General features: G+C 41.7%; 1 protein-coding gene across 2 annotated transcripts in view; it reads left to right on the top strand.

The window, feature by feature from the left end:
- The window catches only part of nkain4 (sodium/potassium transporting ATPase interacting 4), a 49453-nt gene that overhangs the window by 6749 nt on the left and 22857 nt on the right, over positions 1–19847 (top strand). For both annotated transcript variants that reach the window (XM_046055459.1, XM_046055458.1), the window contains exons 2-3: positions 12130–12267; positions 13512–13592. In XM_046055459.1, the coding sequence (XP_045911415.1) occupies positions 12130–12267; positions 13512–13592 (219 nt within the window). The remainder of the gene's footprint in view (positions 1–12129; positions 12268–13511; positions 13593–19847) is intronic.

Genomic DNA, 19847 nt, shown 5'->3' with positions numbered 1-19847 from the left:
CGTTTTCTTTTACCCGCCTGCACCCCAATCCTCTTCCCCATTTTCTCCCCTTGCTGTGAATATGTTTGAATTATTGATTACCGTCTGATTTATCAGCAGGGCAAGAGCTACTTGAGATTTAGGGGAGATGCAGATAGAGGGGAGAGAAATAGAAAGGGGAAAGGGGGGATGGGTTCGACCTCTAACTCCGGGCCAATTAAGAGCGTGACCCTGGAGACCTGAGAACTCTATTTAGCGTTCCCTTTTACCCTATTCTTTCGTTCTTTCCATCTCCCTCCCTCTTTCGGGTGCAGTGTTACAATGGAAACCTTTACGTATACAATACGATGCAGAAGAGCCTACAGGAAATAAAAAAAAAAAAAAAAAAAACCTGTCAAAAAAAGGAGACATGGGAATGTATGATGCAAATCTGAGTTAGCGTGCTGAGGAGAGAGACGAGTGCTGGTAGAGGGCCTTGGGGGGGTTTGGGCTGCATAGAAGACGGGGCTCGGTACACATCCTCCTCCCAGGACAACTGTCACTCTAAAGATAGCTCCACTTAAATATATATAGCCTATAGCCTCACCACAGAAAAAGACCCCCCCAAAATGCAACATAGTAACCAGTCAGATACAGCTGAGTGGTTTACTTGCGCCCATCTTTAGCTGTGATGTGCCTATTTTCTGCTTTTTGTCTGAGGTCTTTTGTTAAACAGTGATTACAGCAGCCACGTTTTATGCTAATTGAGAAGAGGTGCCGACCTTGCTCTTGTTTCTCGACCTTCCCCAGAGTTTAGAGTCACTGCCCTCGCTGTATGCATGTTGGTTTATAGTAATATGTGTGTTCTTAGAAAAACCATCTCCTCTTTGTCCCCGGTGACCTTTTTTACAACTGTTCGCCATTTTAATGGCTTCAATTTAACAGACCATTAATTATGTGGTCATAGTGAAAACCCTGGGCTGGCAAATGCGAGTGTGCGCACGCATGTACCCATCCGTGCAGAGGCTCATGTGAGTGTGTCTCTGTGTTAGAGTGTGTGTGTTCCACACCAATGACACTGCAATATTAAGCTATAATGGAGATAAAAGTAGAACTATTTGCAAGCCCATTTCTCTCTTTCCATTCCAACGGTTCCAGTGGTGTCATTTGTTATAGTGTGGCATCGAATAAATTGCTTTGGGAGCGCCACAGCTGGGATGACTATCTTGACAGATAACACGCTGCAAAGCATATTCGTCTCACTCAGATCTTGCTACTGTTTTTGGCATTTGGTCCTTGTTTTACAAGCGGCTGATGACTTCATGGATGTTTTTGCTCTAATTATGTTGTGTGATCAAACGGTTGGACAGCGGTGATGCACACAGCGTAACTTCCTCTACTGGTGGATGAAAGATGAAGAGTGATAGGATTATGATGAAAAAAGAACATTAGTGACTCAATTATGGAAAGCAGAGCTGGAGGGTACAAACTGCTGACAGCTGTTTGCCGTTCTTGACTGCATATTCTTGATGAGAATTTCCTCTGTCGCAGTGAAATTGCCTACTTGTTAATTGGGACGAAACCTAAACAGTTTTTTGTTAGATCTGGGCCATGGGGAGGCAGAAAGGGAGAGGGGATTGGCTGGTTTAAGCTGCTTTCGTCACTTTCCCTTCCATCCTATTCATTGTTAGTTTGTTTGGGTTTTATCCATCGCTGTATTATTGTCCTGCTTTTCTTCCATCTCCTGTGAGAAATCAAAGTATCTGTATGTGTGCTGCAGTCTGCTGTCTCATCTCTCATTTTCCATATGACACCCACACAACAAACACCACATTTGGAGCCACAAGAGGAGGAGACAAAACCTCACAAGTGACATTAATCCCCTGGGTTGGGGCTGAAATCATAACCGCCAGTGCTGCCGCATTCGTCTTGAAGTTGATGCTGCAAAGTCTAAATTTGCCTCTAATAAGCTGAGCACCGCTGCCACCTTTGCAGATAAACTTAAACTTAGAAGTGTTGGCTGACGGCAAAGTGGAGGAAGAGAGACTTGAGTGAGATAAGGGTTTTACAAGAGCTTCCAGCCGCGTGAGGAAGGATGTTTGCTGTCACAGTTTAGAAATTAGTGTCATATCTCGGTGAACTTTGCTACATCAAGTCGGCTTGTTGATTTTTGCACTAAAACCCTTACAACCTAAGGTCTAGTTGGTTTTGTGCATGCAGTTATTGAGAAAGTGACAATGAAAGTAGTTTAGGCATTGGCAGTAATTTGATAAATGTAGGATTTCTTCTAGCTAAAGAGTTGCCATGACTAACAAACAAACAAGACTTAATGTTTGATGGAATTCAGGGAATGCTCTTTTACACGTGTGTCTGATCTTCATCCTCTGTTCACACTGTTAACACAGGAAAGTCTTACACGGACCACACCTTAACCTATTGATCTATCATAGTGTCATATATATTTCTAACATTTCTCTGCATCATAGTTGTGGGAAATGCGATTCTGGAGAAATCCAATACCATGACAAATACCATGGTATAGAGTGAACAACGACATAGACAGCGATACTCACAGCTCTGACTGCTCTCTAGCTAACATCACAACAGCATTACTCGGTGAACTAGAAAGTGACCTGAATGTCCTGGCCAAGTCGTTAAATGTTACCTGACACACACATAATGGATGGAACTGCTGGAGTAGTGTTGTGTGGTTCGTCCATACAACATAATTCTCTCTTAGGGATGAGCTTTGTTGGCATGGTCTGAGTCCTCCTGTTCAGTATTACCAATTTCTGTGTCAACCGCACTCCTCCATGTTTTGAATGCAAATTTCTTTTCTGCAACACTGGCAAGTGTGGAAGAACGGACCATGGTGAAGCTGGATATCAGTGCATAAGTTGGATATCAGTTTTAAGTTGGCTATTCGACAGATGTCGATAACTTAAAACTAACTTCACCACGGTAGAGAGTGTCATCACCTTGCAAAAATATTAATTAATTTATTAATTAATTGTGGAATTAATGAAATAAGCGATCAAGCATAATTGTAAACCATAGACTTTTTCTATCATCAAGCAATATATATCGTCATATTACACAGACCTACAGCAGAGTGGATGACATTTTTTTTTTTTTAAGTAAAGCAAGTAAACAATGAAAATCAGAGGAGATGAGGAAACCGGGTAACAGATGGAGAGAGAGAAAGGAGATCAGAGTGTCTTCGAGTGGGACAACTTTAACCCCTAACAAGGCTAGTTGACAGGCCAGACAGGGCAAGGAGTTGTAACTGGTCTGAAGATGGACAGTAAACAGAGAGGGGAGAGCGCTTCATTCAACTGAACTGGTAAAGCTGAAATGCACTAAAGTCAGCGGCTCTCAGTGGTATTGAACTGAACTGAAAACGATTGTGAAACAAAAGTAACAGAGAGAACATTACAACACGACAGACCATGGAAGTGAAAGGTTTAAAGTAGTTTGCCAGTGTCCAGAGGGAGACTCGGTTCAAAGCACTGGCTTTCATTATGTTTCTTTCAGTGGGATGGATTTGTGTGTTGTGTTTTCCCACCAGCACTGAGAGATTAGCATGTTATTAGCACTCAGAGCACTGGAAGTTTAACATATTCAATCTTAAATAAAGAGTCCTTCCATTCATAGGCTTTCAATAGTCACTTAACAAAAACCAGAGCTACAGTGATCCCTTCACTCAGTGTCTGTTTAGAACCGCTACCTAAAACAAGTGGTACTTGGTGAAGTACAAAGGGGACTAGCTGCTGTGTTGCACTGTGCAGCCCATATTTCAAACAGTGAAGAAGAAAGTGGCTTATGAAGGCACCCTGCCTCTTAATCCCTGTCTCAGCTCTGCTAGACCAGGCACCACCAAAGGCTATCTATCTATCCAACCCTCCATGTACCCAATGAAGGCCACACACATACACACCCATCACACACATACTGAGATTGGCACCATTAGTTACACAAGGACCAGGCAGGCACCAGAGTATAATGACTTTACCCAGGCGAGAGGTGAAAAATTGGATTGGAGAAAGTTTTTGAGAAGTACTTTACTGCCTGCTGGGAGTCACAGAGTAAAGACAAGCCGGGGCAAAGCATGGCAGAAAAAAAAGTCTGCAAGCCTCTGATTCATGGCATGTGTCTGTGACTGTCTTTCTCTTTATTTAGATTTGAAATAGAATGGTTGTTTTTGATTTCTCCCAAGATAGTAGGTACCACCAGTTCTGTGAGTATGTGTGTAGCCTTTTCTATTGTTTACTCTAACAGCAAAGTGCTCTCACTACTCAGTATGGTGTTAGCATGCTGAATAATGGTCATTTAATTGCATAAATCCTTTACATGGGCTACTCATTTCCTAAATATGTCCTTATGCAGTGATTATGACATACTGCATGATCAGAGTTAATACTTAGTGAGCTCAGATCCATTCGGTCCCACTCGGATATTTGACTTATTGCCATGCAAATCTAAAAGGCTTGGCAGAAAAACATGAGCCTAAGTTACCTGATAAGTATAATTTGGGCCCTGTCTAAAGCCCGATTTATACTTCTGTGTTGGTGATAGCGTTACATTGTCAGCTCTGTTGATTGCAGAGGCAGCTAACTTGTGGTTTAGCCATCCGCTAATTTGAATGGGGATAAAATGATGATTGTGCGGCACTTCTAGACTTTTCAAATGTTAGTGACCGAATGGATCACATTCTGATAGTGAAACGAGTCATTTCGAGTGGGTTGTGATGCTCAAAAATATGCAATCACTTTGTTACAGCCGCTTAATTGGCCGCTAGGTAAATTTACTTAAAAGCATGGAGCACTTCCTGTGGGCTTCCGATGCTACCCAGCAGACCATCATTCTTGCGGTCCCCATCGCTGCAACATGTAGTCACAGCTTAGGGTACAGGGCTATGCGTTGGCTACGCCCTAGATTTAATGCAGAAGTGTAAATTAGGCCTGAACCCAGGTCATGTATCTGTTCCTTTGAACCGAGTGAACCCGTGAAGACCTCAAAAATTTCTACCTATTTTCACCAATTCATCCAAAGGGTAAACTGTTCCTCCTCTGTGTGCTTTATCTAAATTCTGTTTAGAGCCCCAAGGAGATGAATTTATCAAGCAATTCACAAGAAAAATGCTAAGAACAAAGGCTAAAAAATTAACCATATTTTGTCTAGCAGAGATGCTTTTTCTGATTTCTAATCCTGTTAACCATCTCCCGACCCCTCAGATTTGTGTTGTGTTTCCATGGGGGGATTTCAACAGCCAAACATGGAATGACTGATTTTCATTGCTACGCAAGAGTTACTAACAGTTAATTTCCATATTTGTGAGGGAAATAAAAACAACTGTTTTATGTCGAAACTATGTGAGGAGAATGTTTTCGTTATCATAGGCTACGTCACCAGCAAGACTCCTCCACATGCGGCGCACCTGCTGATGTAAACGGAATCGCGGGTGGAAAAATCCAAGAGACGAGTTCTGTCTTTAGAGAGACAGAAAGAGGCAGGGCACACCACTGTGCAGCAGTGGTGTGTGTGTGTGTGTGTGTGTGTGTGTGTGTGTGTGTGTGTGAGTGCGGGGAAAACAGAACTGAAGGGAGAGAGAGCAGATTAAATTAGTAAGTAAACAAGACATAAGAAACAAGCTAGTAGAACACATTATTTTCCATTTAACTCTTTTAACCCTGATTGTAACACTGTAACTTTTATTATATTTTATGTTGCTTTTAAACTTTTACATATTTCCCTGTTGCTTTTATGTTTTATGTAAAGCACTTTGAATTACCTTGTTGTTAAATTGTGCTATACAAATAAACTTGCCTTGCCTTGCCTAGAAACAGACAATATACCCTGCTAGCACTGACCAAGCCGCTGCCCAAGTTTACTGTCATTCTGTGGGAAACACTGGAACCTTATCATTTTATCAGGTTTGGCCTCATTGGCCAATGTGTGTTTGCATGTCTAAAGTAAAAACAACCAATTAGCAAAGCCACTGAGAAAAAAAAAGTTACAGGAGATAACATGGTAGCAGGATTTCTCTGTAATTCACCTGTCACATTCTCTGGTCTTCTTCAATGTCGTCCTTCTGCCTGACTCTGTGAGTCAGAGTTATATGCTCAAACATAGAGGAGGCTGACTCATGTAGCCTAAAGTCATTCAGAATGGGCACACACACAGACCTGGTTTTCAAAGCCACAGACACTGATGACACATTCGGTAACATGTTATCAGAGGACGTACACAGAAAAAACACTGATGTGATTTATAGTACCTGGAGGCTACGGTGGAAATGAGAGTCACCAGTCACCTCTGTCCTCTCGCTCTGGGGCGAGCGTCATCAGGTCCTTTCTTCCTGTTTACACCTAAAACCCCATCAGAAGTGTGTCCTACTACTGCATGTCACTAAATTGTGACAACACAGTTGAGTCATGAATCACAAGCCCACCCTGCCTCATGTTTTGGTCTTTGTTTGAAATCCCTGTTGGATGCTTTGGATGCGAAGAAAACTTTTTTTTCTTGCATTTCAGCCACTTATCTTATGCACACTATGCACATCTTAATCAGCTATCAAAAGATGCGGATCAAACGCTTTTTCCCTCTCAGACACGTTCACTCTGATCCTCTCATCACCTCTCTTCTTTTTTCTTTGCATGTTAAAGGAGGCGAAGGTGGTGATTGAAATGTTTTGGGACTTGGATATTCTCAATTTCTTTGTTGAGGAAAGGAGGGATTATAGCGTAAGAGTGTGTCCACTTGTGTCTCCTTTGTTGCTCTGTTTATATTTGCTCTGTTCGTTCATGCGCGCCTCTAGAAGCTGAGAGAAAACACACAAGCTAACACCACCTAACAGAAGCAGCAGGGTTGAGATGTCCTTGTTAATAATCACATGGCTGAAGGAGAGAATAATTGATGGTGTTGGAGTGCTAGGAATAGAGAGAGAGAGAGAGAGAGAGAGAGAAAAAAAAATAAGTGTGAAAAGAGAGAGAAGGATGGTGCAAACAAAGGATAGGCAGCAGTGGAGGTGAGTGAGGGGCTTGTTGCATCCTGCTGTCGTACCCACCCCTTAATTGCTTAGTATTTATGGCGAGGAGTGGTATGTGTGGGCAACATGCTTCTCCACATAGACACACCCAAAACCAAAATACACACTAAGAGATTCCGTCACCCTAGAGGGAGTCATTTGTGCTCGCAGGAGGTCGGTGGGAGGCTTTTACGGGCCGTTATGTAGCCGGCTCACTATTCCTGGAAGAGTGCTGGTATCTTTTGATCAAATTCTACCCCACTCTCCAGTAACTTGCTTCCTATGAATTGTGGGCTAATTGTGCCATATGGGTTTGTGTGATTGTGTGTGTGTGTGTGTTGCCTGCGTGTGTGTCTGGGTGGGCAGAGGCCTTTCTCTTCTTGATTGATTGTTGTCATCTTGGTGGATTATTGAGTTAGCAGCGAACGTGATAGGCTCACTACAGCATCTCAGAGGAGAGAATATGCACGCACACACGCGCGCGCACACATACACACACAAGCCCCTCACGCCAATAGACTTCTTTAATTCAGTGACTGGTGGAAATCTTTCGGGGAAGGGGTCCATGGCTGTGTGTAATACATCGAGGAACCTAAAGTATGTGTGTTGGATGGATGCGCATTAGCATGGCTATTGCCCTGTACTCGGGCAGCAGTCCATGTAGGAATGCATGTGTGCAGAGGATATAGTGTGTGTTTCTTTGAATGTTTGAATAATAGTGAGTAGTGTTGGTGTAGGAGTCAAATGTACACAGATAAGACCCCAAGGCTTTTTGCTTTTATCCAGTCAAATAGAATAAAAGCTGTTGAATAGATTTTGCAGAGCTTTTGGATCTCTCTTTTTTTTCCACCAGGATTACCAGAGGACATACTGAGACCTGAACTGTACCCCATCTTCTATCTGATATTGTGTGAAGGGAGCTAAGATCTTGACCATAAAATTGAACATAGGAAGTCAAAAATACAGTATGCTGTGTATTACTTTTGGCTAACTATGTAGGCGTAGTTGACTGTTTGCGGGTTTCCTATTTTTAAATGTCATAAGCAGTGGCATGCAGTAGGCAAAGGCAGATATACCGTAAAACTTCCATTAATAGCTGAGTCCCAAATAGCCGCCTACCCTCTTTACTGGCCTGGTGTGGGAACACATTTTGACAAATAAACGCTGGTCTCCATTAAACGCCTGGTCCGGTTTTTATAGAGGATCTTTGGATGTATAAAACCTCTTAAACCCCGCGGGTTCGCCTGCTTTAGCTGCTTCTAAGCTGCTTAGATAGTGCATACAAATATTAATCTTTAAACATATGATCAATATGTCAGTATGGACATGCTACACTTCGTTAGATCGGTTAGATTCTCCACAATTCAATCATTCAGTTCATTCAAAACAACAAGCCCCAAAGTCTAATTCTTATAGATTTACCAGTGTAACCTGCATGGTACAAGAGATGAAAAGAAAAAGAAAAGTGCAGCGTCCCGTTACTTTTGAAGCGCTCATTAAGTCCGCTCGTTAAGTCTAAATGTGTCCGTTCCTTGATTATTAAATTCCTTTACTTTGTAAGGGTCCACCGATCAAAAGAATCGGAACAGCTTTTCATGAAAATGAATCCAAGTTGTGAATCCTGTCATGTGAAGTCGATCGCCTTCTGTCTGCTAACTTCTGCCACACTTCTCTCATCCTGCACCGTGTTGTTGTTTTTGTTACGTTGCTGCCTTCAAAATAAAAGCACAGAAGCCCCCTGTCAGAGCTAGATCAAATGAATGAGGTGTATTTGATATTACTGGATAATTTTTATACAAGTAATATTCTGTTTGAAATAAATCAACTGTTTCATAGTAGCCTATTTCCGTTTTGTGCAAGAGGAATTAAAGACCTGTCCCATATGGAAGCCTGTCCCAAATATAGGCAGGGTCAATTCAGTGATTTTAGCAAATAAAAGCCCAGGCTGTTAATCAAAGTTTTAGGGTATGTATAAGGGCCCCTCTACCCTACTGTTTTCTATCTCATTTTATCTTTACAATCAGAGCTTGTTGTATCAATTTATTTAACCCAGGTCTGCGCTGTTATATTGATGATGAAGTAAAAAGAATGTACTTGCACACAATGAAGGCAATCTGCAGCTGTAAACCTGCACATCTATAAACACCCAGAGTCTGTCATTGTCTGCTATCGATGCAAGAAATTGACCTTGCTTGCCTTAAACTTGAACTAAAAATGTTCACTGGACCTATTAGCTGTTTGATAAATGTGCTATGTTATGTATTCTCTAGAAAATAATGGGCCAGGTGTAAGCGCACTTTGTCACCATCAAAAACATAATGACAAAAAGAGTTAAAGCTGTTACTGACAAAATAGCAGAAATTAGTATTTGAATCAGGCTTTACCTTTCTCTGCAGCAATTTTAATGGCAGAGTTTGACCGCTGGATTATTTTGTTTATTCCCGTTACTCGCGTGAGTAACATGAGTAAACGCATTATTTCCCCATAATCTGGTTTACCACAGCATCATGAACCCTAAATAAGAAGTTTTGCCATGATTTAATTGCTGTAAACGAATGAAAAGGATGCTGAAATATCTACATGATTTTGTAGAATGTCTGAATTCCTACATGTCAGGTCTGTCCGCAAGATGACAAGCAAACAACTTTTAACATGCTTGTCATTCAGTCTATGCTATGCTAACTTTCATATTAAAGTACAGCAATAGCTGGAATCAAGTAATGAATACATATTTTCAGAACTTACCATGTAATTCAACTTCTTGGCTTACTTTTCTCCCAAAAATCTCCTTTGCTCAAGTTTATATTTTCAACTTGAGCGAATACATGAATTTTGTGTATTTGCTTTAATTACCTATTCATGTCTTCGCATTGATTTTGTATGTAATCATTGTGCCACGTCAAAAATATTCTTCGCTTTCTGTTTGAACACAACTTTAGGGTTGGGTTATGCTCAAAAAGATCTAGTTTATACGATGTGTTGTCTGACCTCATCTGAGGGCAGAAGTGCAAGGTAAGTGCCACACTGGGCGGTGGAGTGAAAAAAGAGGAGCGAGAGAGGTTTAAATATGTGGATAGCAGCACACATTTTGTCGTCGTAGTGTTGCACTCAGTTGTACACGCAAAAACGTAACAATTAAAATTGTGTAATAAAAAATGAAAGGTTAAATCAAGGGCAATACTTGACTGAAGATACTTTTCAAGTGTCTTCAGTAAAATCCGTTCAACCATCCAATAAGCAGTTCTGATGAAGCATACTTGCAGCTTTAGGCTTCCAGTTAAACAGTAAACTATTTTGCTGTGATTAAATCAGCTGTTATGCTTAGAATTATCACTGATCAGGTGTAAAATTGTGTGTTTTCTTTCACATTTGTCCTCCTTTGAATCTGAGTGAATCAGGACATGACATGCATGCGTCTAAAAAGCTATAGCTGATTAATAGCTCAACAAATTCAAAAGGGTCAGTCCTGTAAGCTCCCCGACCAATTTAATTGCAGCCTGAGCGGCAACTCATCTTTGCTGATGTCCTCCTGCGTGAGCTTTATTGAGCTCTCTAACCACGACCCAGAGCCGACCAGAAGATGTATGACTCTTGTGACTGATTTCATTTCCTTCAGCCCCTCTATGCAGGGGATAGACAGAGGTTATTAAGAGAGAGGGAGCTCCGTCGTTCTACGTTTGCATATGTTGCCTTTTCCCTCATCTCTCTCTCATTTATCTCTTTTTCAACATCTTCTTTTTCAAAATCTCCATCCACCTCAATTTTGTTTCCCAGCCATTATCCATTCTTTTTTTTCTTCTCCTTGCACTAGAGTGAAGGCTTTATCTTTGGTTTGCTGCGATATTCCTTGAATTTAGTGTGATAGTGCTTGGTGCAAGTCGCAGTTCACTCACCTCGCCCCCTGTCGCTTCAGACCCTGTCTGTGAAGTTGTTGCCCTCGCCCTCTATACGAGGGAGTTTTTAATTATCACTCAGTATTTGATCATCTCCCTCCACTGCCTGTCACAATGTCTCATCGGGTTGCTGGTAACATTTCCATTACATTAAGAAGAGCAGCCATGGCTGTGTATCAAGTGTATGAGATGCGTGTGTGAGTGTGTGTGTGTGTGTGTGTTTGCGTGAATGTGCTCGGTGGTGCGTTCCTATCAGAGACGAGGTTCTTCCCTCCCTCATCCATCTTCAAGCGCTTGGCTAGAAATGACATGTCGACACACAGTGAAACACATCATTGCTTGAGACACACAAACACACACACACACACACACTCACTGGAAATGGAATGGAATTGGATTGGCAGCGGAATTCTAATTAAATGGTTTGCACCCCCCCCCCCCCCCCCCCCCCCCCCCCCCCCCCCCCCCCCCCCCCCCCCCCCCCCCCCCCCCCTGTATTTTCCCCCAAATGGCATGCTAATTGAGTTGATGCAAATAGGGACTCAACAGTCTGAAAGGTTCAAATTGCTTTGTTAGTTTTTTTTGCTGCTGCACAAAATGTTATATGCAAAGAGTGCAGGTAGGAGTGAAGGGAGATAGGGGAACAAAAAGGACACCATCAATGAATCAATCTTCTTCATGTAAAAATAATTGGGCCCAAAAAAAACACTGTTGATGTAGGAGTGGAAAGGGTGAGTCTGTATTGGGAAAACTGTGGAGTTTCTCTTTTCATTGTAGAGGGTTTAACTTTGCTTGTGTTGTACACGTGAGTGTGCATGTATACACGTTGTTTGCGAGCACATATTTTAATAACCCCTTAAGCTCACTGCGGTGGTATTATTCAGGAAGGCCCTCACCTCCCCAGAAAATTCCCAGAGCATTCTCATTGTTGTTGGCAGGACGGTTGGAAAATAGTGAGCCGCTCTTTAGCTCAGCAGGGGTTGAATCGATAAATCTGTCATTGTTTATTTTACAAAAACTTCCAGTTTTCACCTCTGGGCACTCCCAGAGTCTGAGGCTAAATACTCAAGCTGTTCATGCCTGCTTGCTCAGTGTAGGATTGCTGGCCAATTGCTGTGCGGTGAAAAGATACTGTCCTCAATAAAGTCAACAAGTTGCCATTTTTGTAGGGCAGCAGGAGAGGCCGTTTGCTTCCAGAACATGTGAACCTATGTGTCTTTTTACTTTTTTTTCCTCTTCTCGCCCCTTTAGGTGTTGGCCTTAGAAAGACAGGTTTTTGACTTCCTGGGTTACCAGTGGGCCCCAATCCTTGCCAACTTCTTCCACATCATCATTGTCATCCTCGGCCTCTTTGGCACCATCCAGTATCGGCCGCGCTACATTGTGGTGGTGAGTATATATAACTGAAGACTGGTAGTTCACATTAAACTCTATTCAGGCTGTCACATAATCCTGTTCCTCACGGTTTTTGTCAAGCAGTGTTCCATCACTTTGCATTAATCCTCTGCCTGTGCATCTGTTTGTACATGTTGTTGCCTTTCCTCTTTAATTGCAAAGTTTGCAGCACTCTCTTGTATATTTTGTGACACCCTTAAATCACTGTAATCCCATGGTAATTAGGGCTAATGAAAAGGCGTGGGGGTGTTTGGGGGGACTAAGGAGCTCATCAGATTTATACTCCACGCAGAGTTTCTGGACAGAGAAGGTCATTCTTTGAAACACTGTACAAAGCAGTTTCTCCCTGTTGTTGCCCTCCGCCACTGTGAAGCTTCATAAATGTGCTTTTATGCACTTGAGTTTTTACTTGCAACCATAACATTAATCTTAGGCATTAAAAACCTCTTTTAAGCAGCAGTAGTGGAAGCACAGATGGTGATGTTAATGACCAGGAAAAGACTGCGGGAGCGAGAAAAGAGAGGAAAAGAGAGTAAATAAAGACAGACAGAGCAGATGTAGATGGATAAACGGGAGACACACAGGATGAGACAAAGAAACAGAGGAAGCAGGAATTGAAGGGAGGAGAGGAAGGAGGGAGAGTAGAGCTATTGTCATGTCAAGTGGAAAAATGGGAAAGAGCAAGCTGAGGGCTTTCGTGATTCAACATGTATGTTTTTTCATGAAGGTTCTGGTTTGCCGCTCGCTCTTCCTCTGACACTTCTGATATTTTAAACACAATTCTCATCGTGAGTCAGAAGATTTCACAACCTTCACAGTGATGACTCTCTTTCTCTGTCTCTCTCTGTCAATGAAAACCACTGCGTGTCTGTCAAGAGTTAGCTGTCTGGCTATACAATTTTATAAATTGTTGAAGTTGTGAACTTCATTCAGCCTCAGCAGTTTAAAAAAACTGCAGCTCCCTCTGGGCTCAAATAGACTTGCTGAACTTACTGGCACCTTAAAAAAAAGTGAGGTTATGCATACAAATCTATTTGTATGTTTATAGCCTATGCTGTTTCCACTATATGTGTATACAGCATGTGGGTGTGTATTTATGCATTTTTATGCAGGATTATGTGTGTGTGGGAGGACACTGTCCACTAACTTTACTTTGTTTAGGAGCTCGTTCATTCAACCTGTCATTTTAGTTCATCTGGTTTCCATGGAGCTAATCTGTCTGTGTCTTTGCTCCCCAGTATACAGTATGGGCCGCTCTGTGGGTGGCCTGGAACGTCTTCATCATCTGTTTCTACCTGGACGTAGGAGGCCTGTCCAAGGTAAGGCTTTTGAAGTTTCAGCCTGCTGTTTTCTCCAACTCTTTCATCATCCTTCTGTCAGCCAAGTCGGGTGGCTTTGTCTATACTGTGTTGAATGTTTTATTTTTCTAAGGTCATGCTGCTGGTGGGGGAGTGAAGCCTCATTTGCATTCCTATGCACAAGGGTTACGCCACCTACACTGTAGTTGTCTTTTTGAGAACCTACAGCTGACGTACACTTATACCTGCTTAGCAGGTTTCAAATCATTCAGAACTCAGCTGCCCGGATCAAATAATTCGACCACATCACCCCCGCTCTAATCCAACTACACTGGCTCCCTGTCCAATACTGGATTGACTATAAAAATCTTCTGCTCACCTTCAAAGCCGTCCACAACCTAGCCCCCACTTATCTTTCTGACCTCCGGAGTACACCCCCTCCCTCTCCCTGCGCTCATCCTCAGTTGGTCTTCTGACCATTCCCACCTCACATCTCAGAAGCATGGGTGCTTGGGTTTTGCAGCTGCACTGCTCCCTAGCTTTGGGATTTCCAGCCCCAACACATTTGACAGCATTTAAATCCCACCTCAAAACACTGTGATTATCATTGTACTGGACATGTCCCTTATATCCATACCATGTTAATGTTAGTGTTTTATCCCCCCACCTGCACGTGTCTGCCCAATTTTTGTCTCCTGATTTGTCTCATCCATGCTAGTGTTTTTCCATGTTTCACAGTTTTTTTTCTGGTTCTTTGTAAGGCGACCTTGGGTGCCTTGAAAGGCACAGGTAAAATGTATTAGAATTATTATTTATTGTTTTTACCATGGCCACAGAAAATACTTATTTCTGATTGGCTGGCAGGTGACCTAAAGACGAATCCGGGTTGAGAGCAGACGTGAACAAGCAGCCATTGCTGGGGTGGCATCTCACTTGTAAACCCGTAACACCGTATTAAAGTATTCCATAGCAACAATAACTGCTATAGTTACTACTTGCTAACAGACTTGCTAACAGTTAGCTAACTCTTACAGGTAAATATTAGGTTGAGAAAAGGATAAGTAATTCTGTAATACTAGACAGATTTAGCTATACTAGCAGATTTTCCAATACAAGTGTTCTCCTTTCAAAGTGAATGAGAGAATGGTTCCAATTACCAGCAGAACAGGGACAGGTGAGGGCAAAGACAGTTTTCTGGAAATAAAATCATTCTTATCTTTGCCAAGAAAAAGCCTCAAGTCTGAGTTTGTTTTTTCTCCTGAAAATGATTCAGCTTTAATTTGATGTTACACCATCACAGCACAGCTGCTGTTGTTGTAAAAAACAAAAGTATAATTGAGCATTTTTAAGCTTTATCAGCAATTAACATATGTTTTAGCTATAATTCACTGTTACCAGGTGCTTTATGCGTATGTCAAGCCTGAAGTAAACCATTACCTGTGGTACAGCCATCTAGTATGTATCCTTCACCAAACTATAAATCACCCCTTAGGCTTTGGGAAACACACACAACTGCAACACTTCAACGGAGATGTATGATTTGGCCTTGAAGACTGTCTGTATTACCTTCTAAATTGTTTGTGTGGTGCTTAATAGGTAAATGATCCCCCCCCCCCCCCCCCCCCCCCCCCCCCCCCCCCCCCCAAAACCCCACGCACACACAAACACACCTTTAAATTTGAATAAAATTTACACACCCTGTACATTTATTCACCCTCCATCCTCCTGTCAACACTCTGCTCTCTTCCCCTTTGATCTTTTAAATTTATTCTGCATATTTTGCAAGTTCCATATCTTGCCTTTTTCATTTCAGCATACTCCTCTCCCTTCCTCTCCTAGCTATTCTTGCCCAATTGCTTCCCTGACCATTGAGAATAATGAATTAATGTAGGCAACGTTCATCTCACAGCAGTTTGGACAGCCAAAATGAATTTCAGAAACACCTTCCCAAGCTCTGGCGACTTTGTCATTGTGTAATAGACCTTGGCTCCATCAAGTGTGTCCGTCTGTCACTGCATATTTGTCTATGTGTGTCCACTATGTGTGTGTGTATGTGTGTGTGTGTGTGTGGAGGATGGGGGGGGTGTTTCTGCATGGTTCCAGCTAGAATAATGAGGCTTGTAGGGGCCAGCTGCTTGGGGCTGAGGCTGGGCATTAACCCGACAGATGGAGCCAGCCTGGGCTCCCAACTCTGCATATGGTGGCCAGGAGGAGAGCTGGCTAATGGAGCGCACACCCACCTACCCACACCCCATGCACACACGCACGACCAAACTTGGCACACAGCTTTCGGAGAGGCCCCTAACACATCTTATCATAAAACAGAGTCAGCTAATTCGGACTGGTTTGCCTTGACTGATGTTTACAGGACTATGCTGGAGGGTGTGTTTGTATGTATGTATGTGTGTGCATGTGAGTGAGGAGGCCCTCCAAGTGAGGGGGCAGTGTGTCTGAGTCATATGCCACATGCTCTGTCACCTCCTATTGATCCCTTATCCCCACCCCCATGGTGCAAGACAGACTGACAGACAGACCCCTGCTACTCTATACACACCTCTGTTTTAAACAGGGCTCACTCATTCACCGCCTTCCTTTTTATTTGTTCTCTCTCACATTCAGTCACTGCAGACATAGAGACTGTGGACATGCACAAAGCTGTCTGAATTTGATAAAGCTTCTTTCTCTTGCTATTTTGGTGTTTCACACTCAGTAACTGAGTTTTGCTTTTTTGAAAAATGTTTTCCAAAAAATTAAATACCCAATATGAAAAGCTGTGATTCTAACAAATATCTTATAAATATCCTTTGTCTTTTGATATTAGCAGAGAATGGTATACAGAACAGGTTGTCACTTATGTAGATGGTAAGCATATGATAGCAAGATTTTTATTTTTGCTTGAATGTCAGTCATTTGATTTTTAGATGTTCAGTTTTTTTAGTCAAGCTAGCCGTGTGGATGGCCAAACCATCAGTCATTTCACCACTTAGCTCCAAATAAATGAAAAAATCTCAACAACTATTGGATGGAATGCCATGAAATTTTATACACCCACTGATGCTCGCTCATGCGTTCAAGCGAGCACGCGTATGAGCTCACACCTGGTTGCAATCTTAAAACCACACCCGCTATTGGCCGCTGGAAACTTCATAATGCCCCTTTTAAGTGAAATGTCTCAACTATTGGATGGGTTGCATGGTATGGCTGCACGATTTGGAGAAAAAGTCATATTGCGATTATTGTGGACAATATTTTTATTTGCAATTGATTCGATTATAATGGAAAAAATTGTTTTTATTTATTTAATACTTGTGCAATGTTCTATATTGGTCTCTAATTTGTTAATGCTACTACTTCTACTAATGCAAAGTACTAATTTGTCAATAATCATATTCAACATTAGAAAATTTGCTGTAGTATGTCCCAGCCCATCCAGGCTATGATTGGTCGGTTGACGAAAAGTGACACTGACAAGCACATCAGTATTATGAAAGTTGAACATTATGAACAACAAAAGGCACCAATACAGCTAACGTTGAGTGGCCAGCGAGCCAAACCCAAACCTTCTTTATCTTCTTCCTGTTTTCTTCAGCTGCAGACGACACATCTCTGTCTCTGCCATACACCGATACACATCGACATTTCTCCCGGTGCTCCGGTGGCGAGTCCGGCTATGTTTTGAACGATTAGCAGCGGGGCTGGGAGGGGAGTTACGGTAGGTTATTGTCTTTAACGTTACCCGCACACTGCTCCTAAATACTTTTTCTGGTTTGCTAATAGGCCTGTCTGTTTTAGGGGCACATGCGAGAGCACGGTGGGGCCACAGAGAGGAAATTGTCACACACACAGCACACTTTTTCTGTTTATTTAAATCGCACCCTTTTTGCGGTTATGTCATTGCACATGACAACATCGCGATTGCAATTGCGATTAGATTAATTGTGCAGTCCTTTTGCATGGTCAACATTACTTGTTAAACATGGCATGTTAACAATGTCCTGTAGATGGGATGTAACATAGCATGCATTTAACTTAAAGCACAGATGTGCATGAGTATAGCTTCACAGCATGGCTGTAAACCTTGTCTTTTGTCACCCATCATTGTTTAAACCAAAAACTGAATTGATCTGATTAGGTATATGAAAACATTCGCCTACACTGCTTCTGACTTTGTGACCTAGAATCTGAATTTGAACAATTTAGATCTGAATTTGAATTGCTCAACTTGAATAATTTTATTAAAACATGAATTTGAATAGCATAATTTATATTATTTATTATTATATAATTTAATTATTGAATAATTGCGTTGATAAACTGAACCTGAATAGCATAATTTCAAATTGAATCTATTAGTTTGAAACTGAATTCCAATAAACATGAAACTGAATGTAATATTATGAAAGTGTTCAACTAAAAGTGACAAATATCAGCCCATAGAGATCGCTCATTTTGATTGCCAGTATAGCTAATAGGCTATATTAATAATATTATGATATTTGTTTATTTTGTTACACAGCTTCTTGAGCATAAAGTGTTTTATATGTGTTTATTTATATTTGAAGGACAGGTTAGTATAGTAACAATGCGGAAATAGAAGCTGTGTTAATAGGCAGCATTTATGAGCTTTGATCACAAAAAAATGTTTATGAGAACAACTTAATGGTACAACGGCTTATTAGGGCCATTGTAGATAATTTTTTAAATTACAGAGAGGGGGGAGGGGGTTATAGCCCAAGGAAAGAAACTGAGACACAGATTAAAGTCGTAAATTTACGAGAAAAAAAACTGTGGAAAAATGTGTTTTCTGAGGTTTTAGTCATTAATAATACAAGACAAGAGTCAGTGTAGACATAAGAGAAGATGTGGAGCTTTCAGACAGTAAGGCAGATATGATGGACTGCAAAAAAAAAGCCACTTAAAAGCATGTGTCACATCTTAGTCTTATATAAATGTCTGCAGTTCTTCCCCAATTTTTATGCTTTTGGTCTTTTAGCAGAAGGAAGTATCTCATGATGCCAGTTGGTGAAAGTAGCATATATGTGACTGCATATCCTGCTAAACAGAGTACATAGCCTTTAATAACACAAGCACATCTGTCCCTCCCCAACCACCCACCCACACACACACACACAATGACTGCAAACTTTGTATAAGAGATGATAGCAGACCACACACCCTCAAGTCTCTGTAGCTCCTGAATCAATATGCAACCACCGTGCATGCACACCTTTATGGAATCTAAGTAAATATGAGACTCCCATCAGAGCCAGAAGAGTCAACAACACCCAGTTAGCCACTCGGGTTTAGATAAACTCCCACCTCTGTATTTCAGAAATAATACATCATGAGAAATAAGATTCTAATCATTTGATGTTTAGCTTTATATAATGCCTTATGTCTCTAGTGATTCCTGTAACAGGATCGTCTCCAAATATGTATTGACTTTTGTTTTAAAGAAAATGGTATGAGCAGTATCAGTAGACTAACCTTGAATCTATGGGATGGATTTGTTCTTTGGGGTGCATGGGACCATAACAATAACATTTCTGACAGTAAGTTGCCAAAAGCCTCAATATCGACTACTGACGTACTGCAGTGGTGAGGGCGGCTACAGCTGGGATAGAGATGGTTTCCCTAGCTCGCAGGCTCAATCAATGGCATCTGTCAAGTCGTTAGTCTTCACAATCCTACCTATTGACCTTCAGCCGCCCTTGTTTTTGTGACTCTGTGAGAAACCAACATAATGACAGAGAAGGAAACTCGAGACAGAAGGTGATGATGAGCTATCAACATGGAGAAAGAGAGGGATAATATACAGTAGCACACTTTTAAAATTGTTCATGTCTTGTTCATGTTTCCACTGACTGCACAGATCTGTTGTTGAAAGTTGTTGCTGCCGGTGATATGTATGTGTTGTTGATGTGTCCATGTGAGTGGGGGTGGATAGGATCTCAGCGATGTTTCCTGACAGTGCTTGGCTCTGTTAATAATGCATGTCTTGTCACTGAGGGGCAGATGCGGAGTTAGATTGCTGTGTTGGGGTATTGATTGGTGCGAGCGTCTGTATGTGTGGGCTCATATGGCTATGTGCAAATTGAATATCGCCAGGGTGTACAAGACCTACATTATAATATTCTGAATCTAAAAGTTGTAGTACAGCTTAAGAAATTGTGAGAGTTTCCTCTGAAACAGCAAGTCTGTTGTCTCAGATTGACTAAGGTTCATGTATTTGTTACCTGTGTATGCATTTGGGTCATGGGCTATGCATGTCATATG

The sequence above is a fragment of the Micropterus dolomieu genome, linkage group LG08 (assembly GCF_021292245.1).
Source record: "Micropterus dolomieu isolate WLL.071019.BEF.003 ecotype Adirondacks linkage group LG08, ASM2129224v1, whole genome shotgun sequence".
NCBI lineage: Eukaryota > Metazoa > Chordata > Actinopteri > Centrarchiformes > Centrarchidae > Micropterus > Micropterus dolomieu.
Note: the sequence above shows the minus strand (reverse complement) of the source record. Positions and strands in the feature narration are given on the sequence as shown.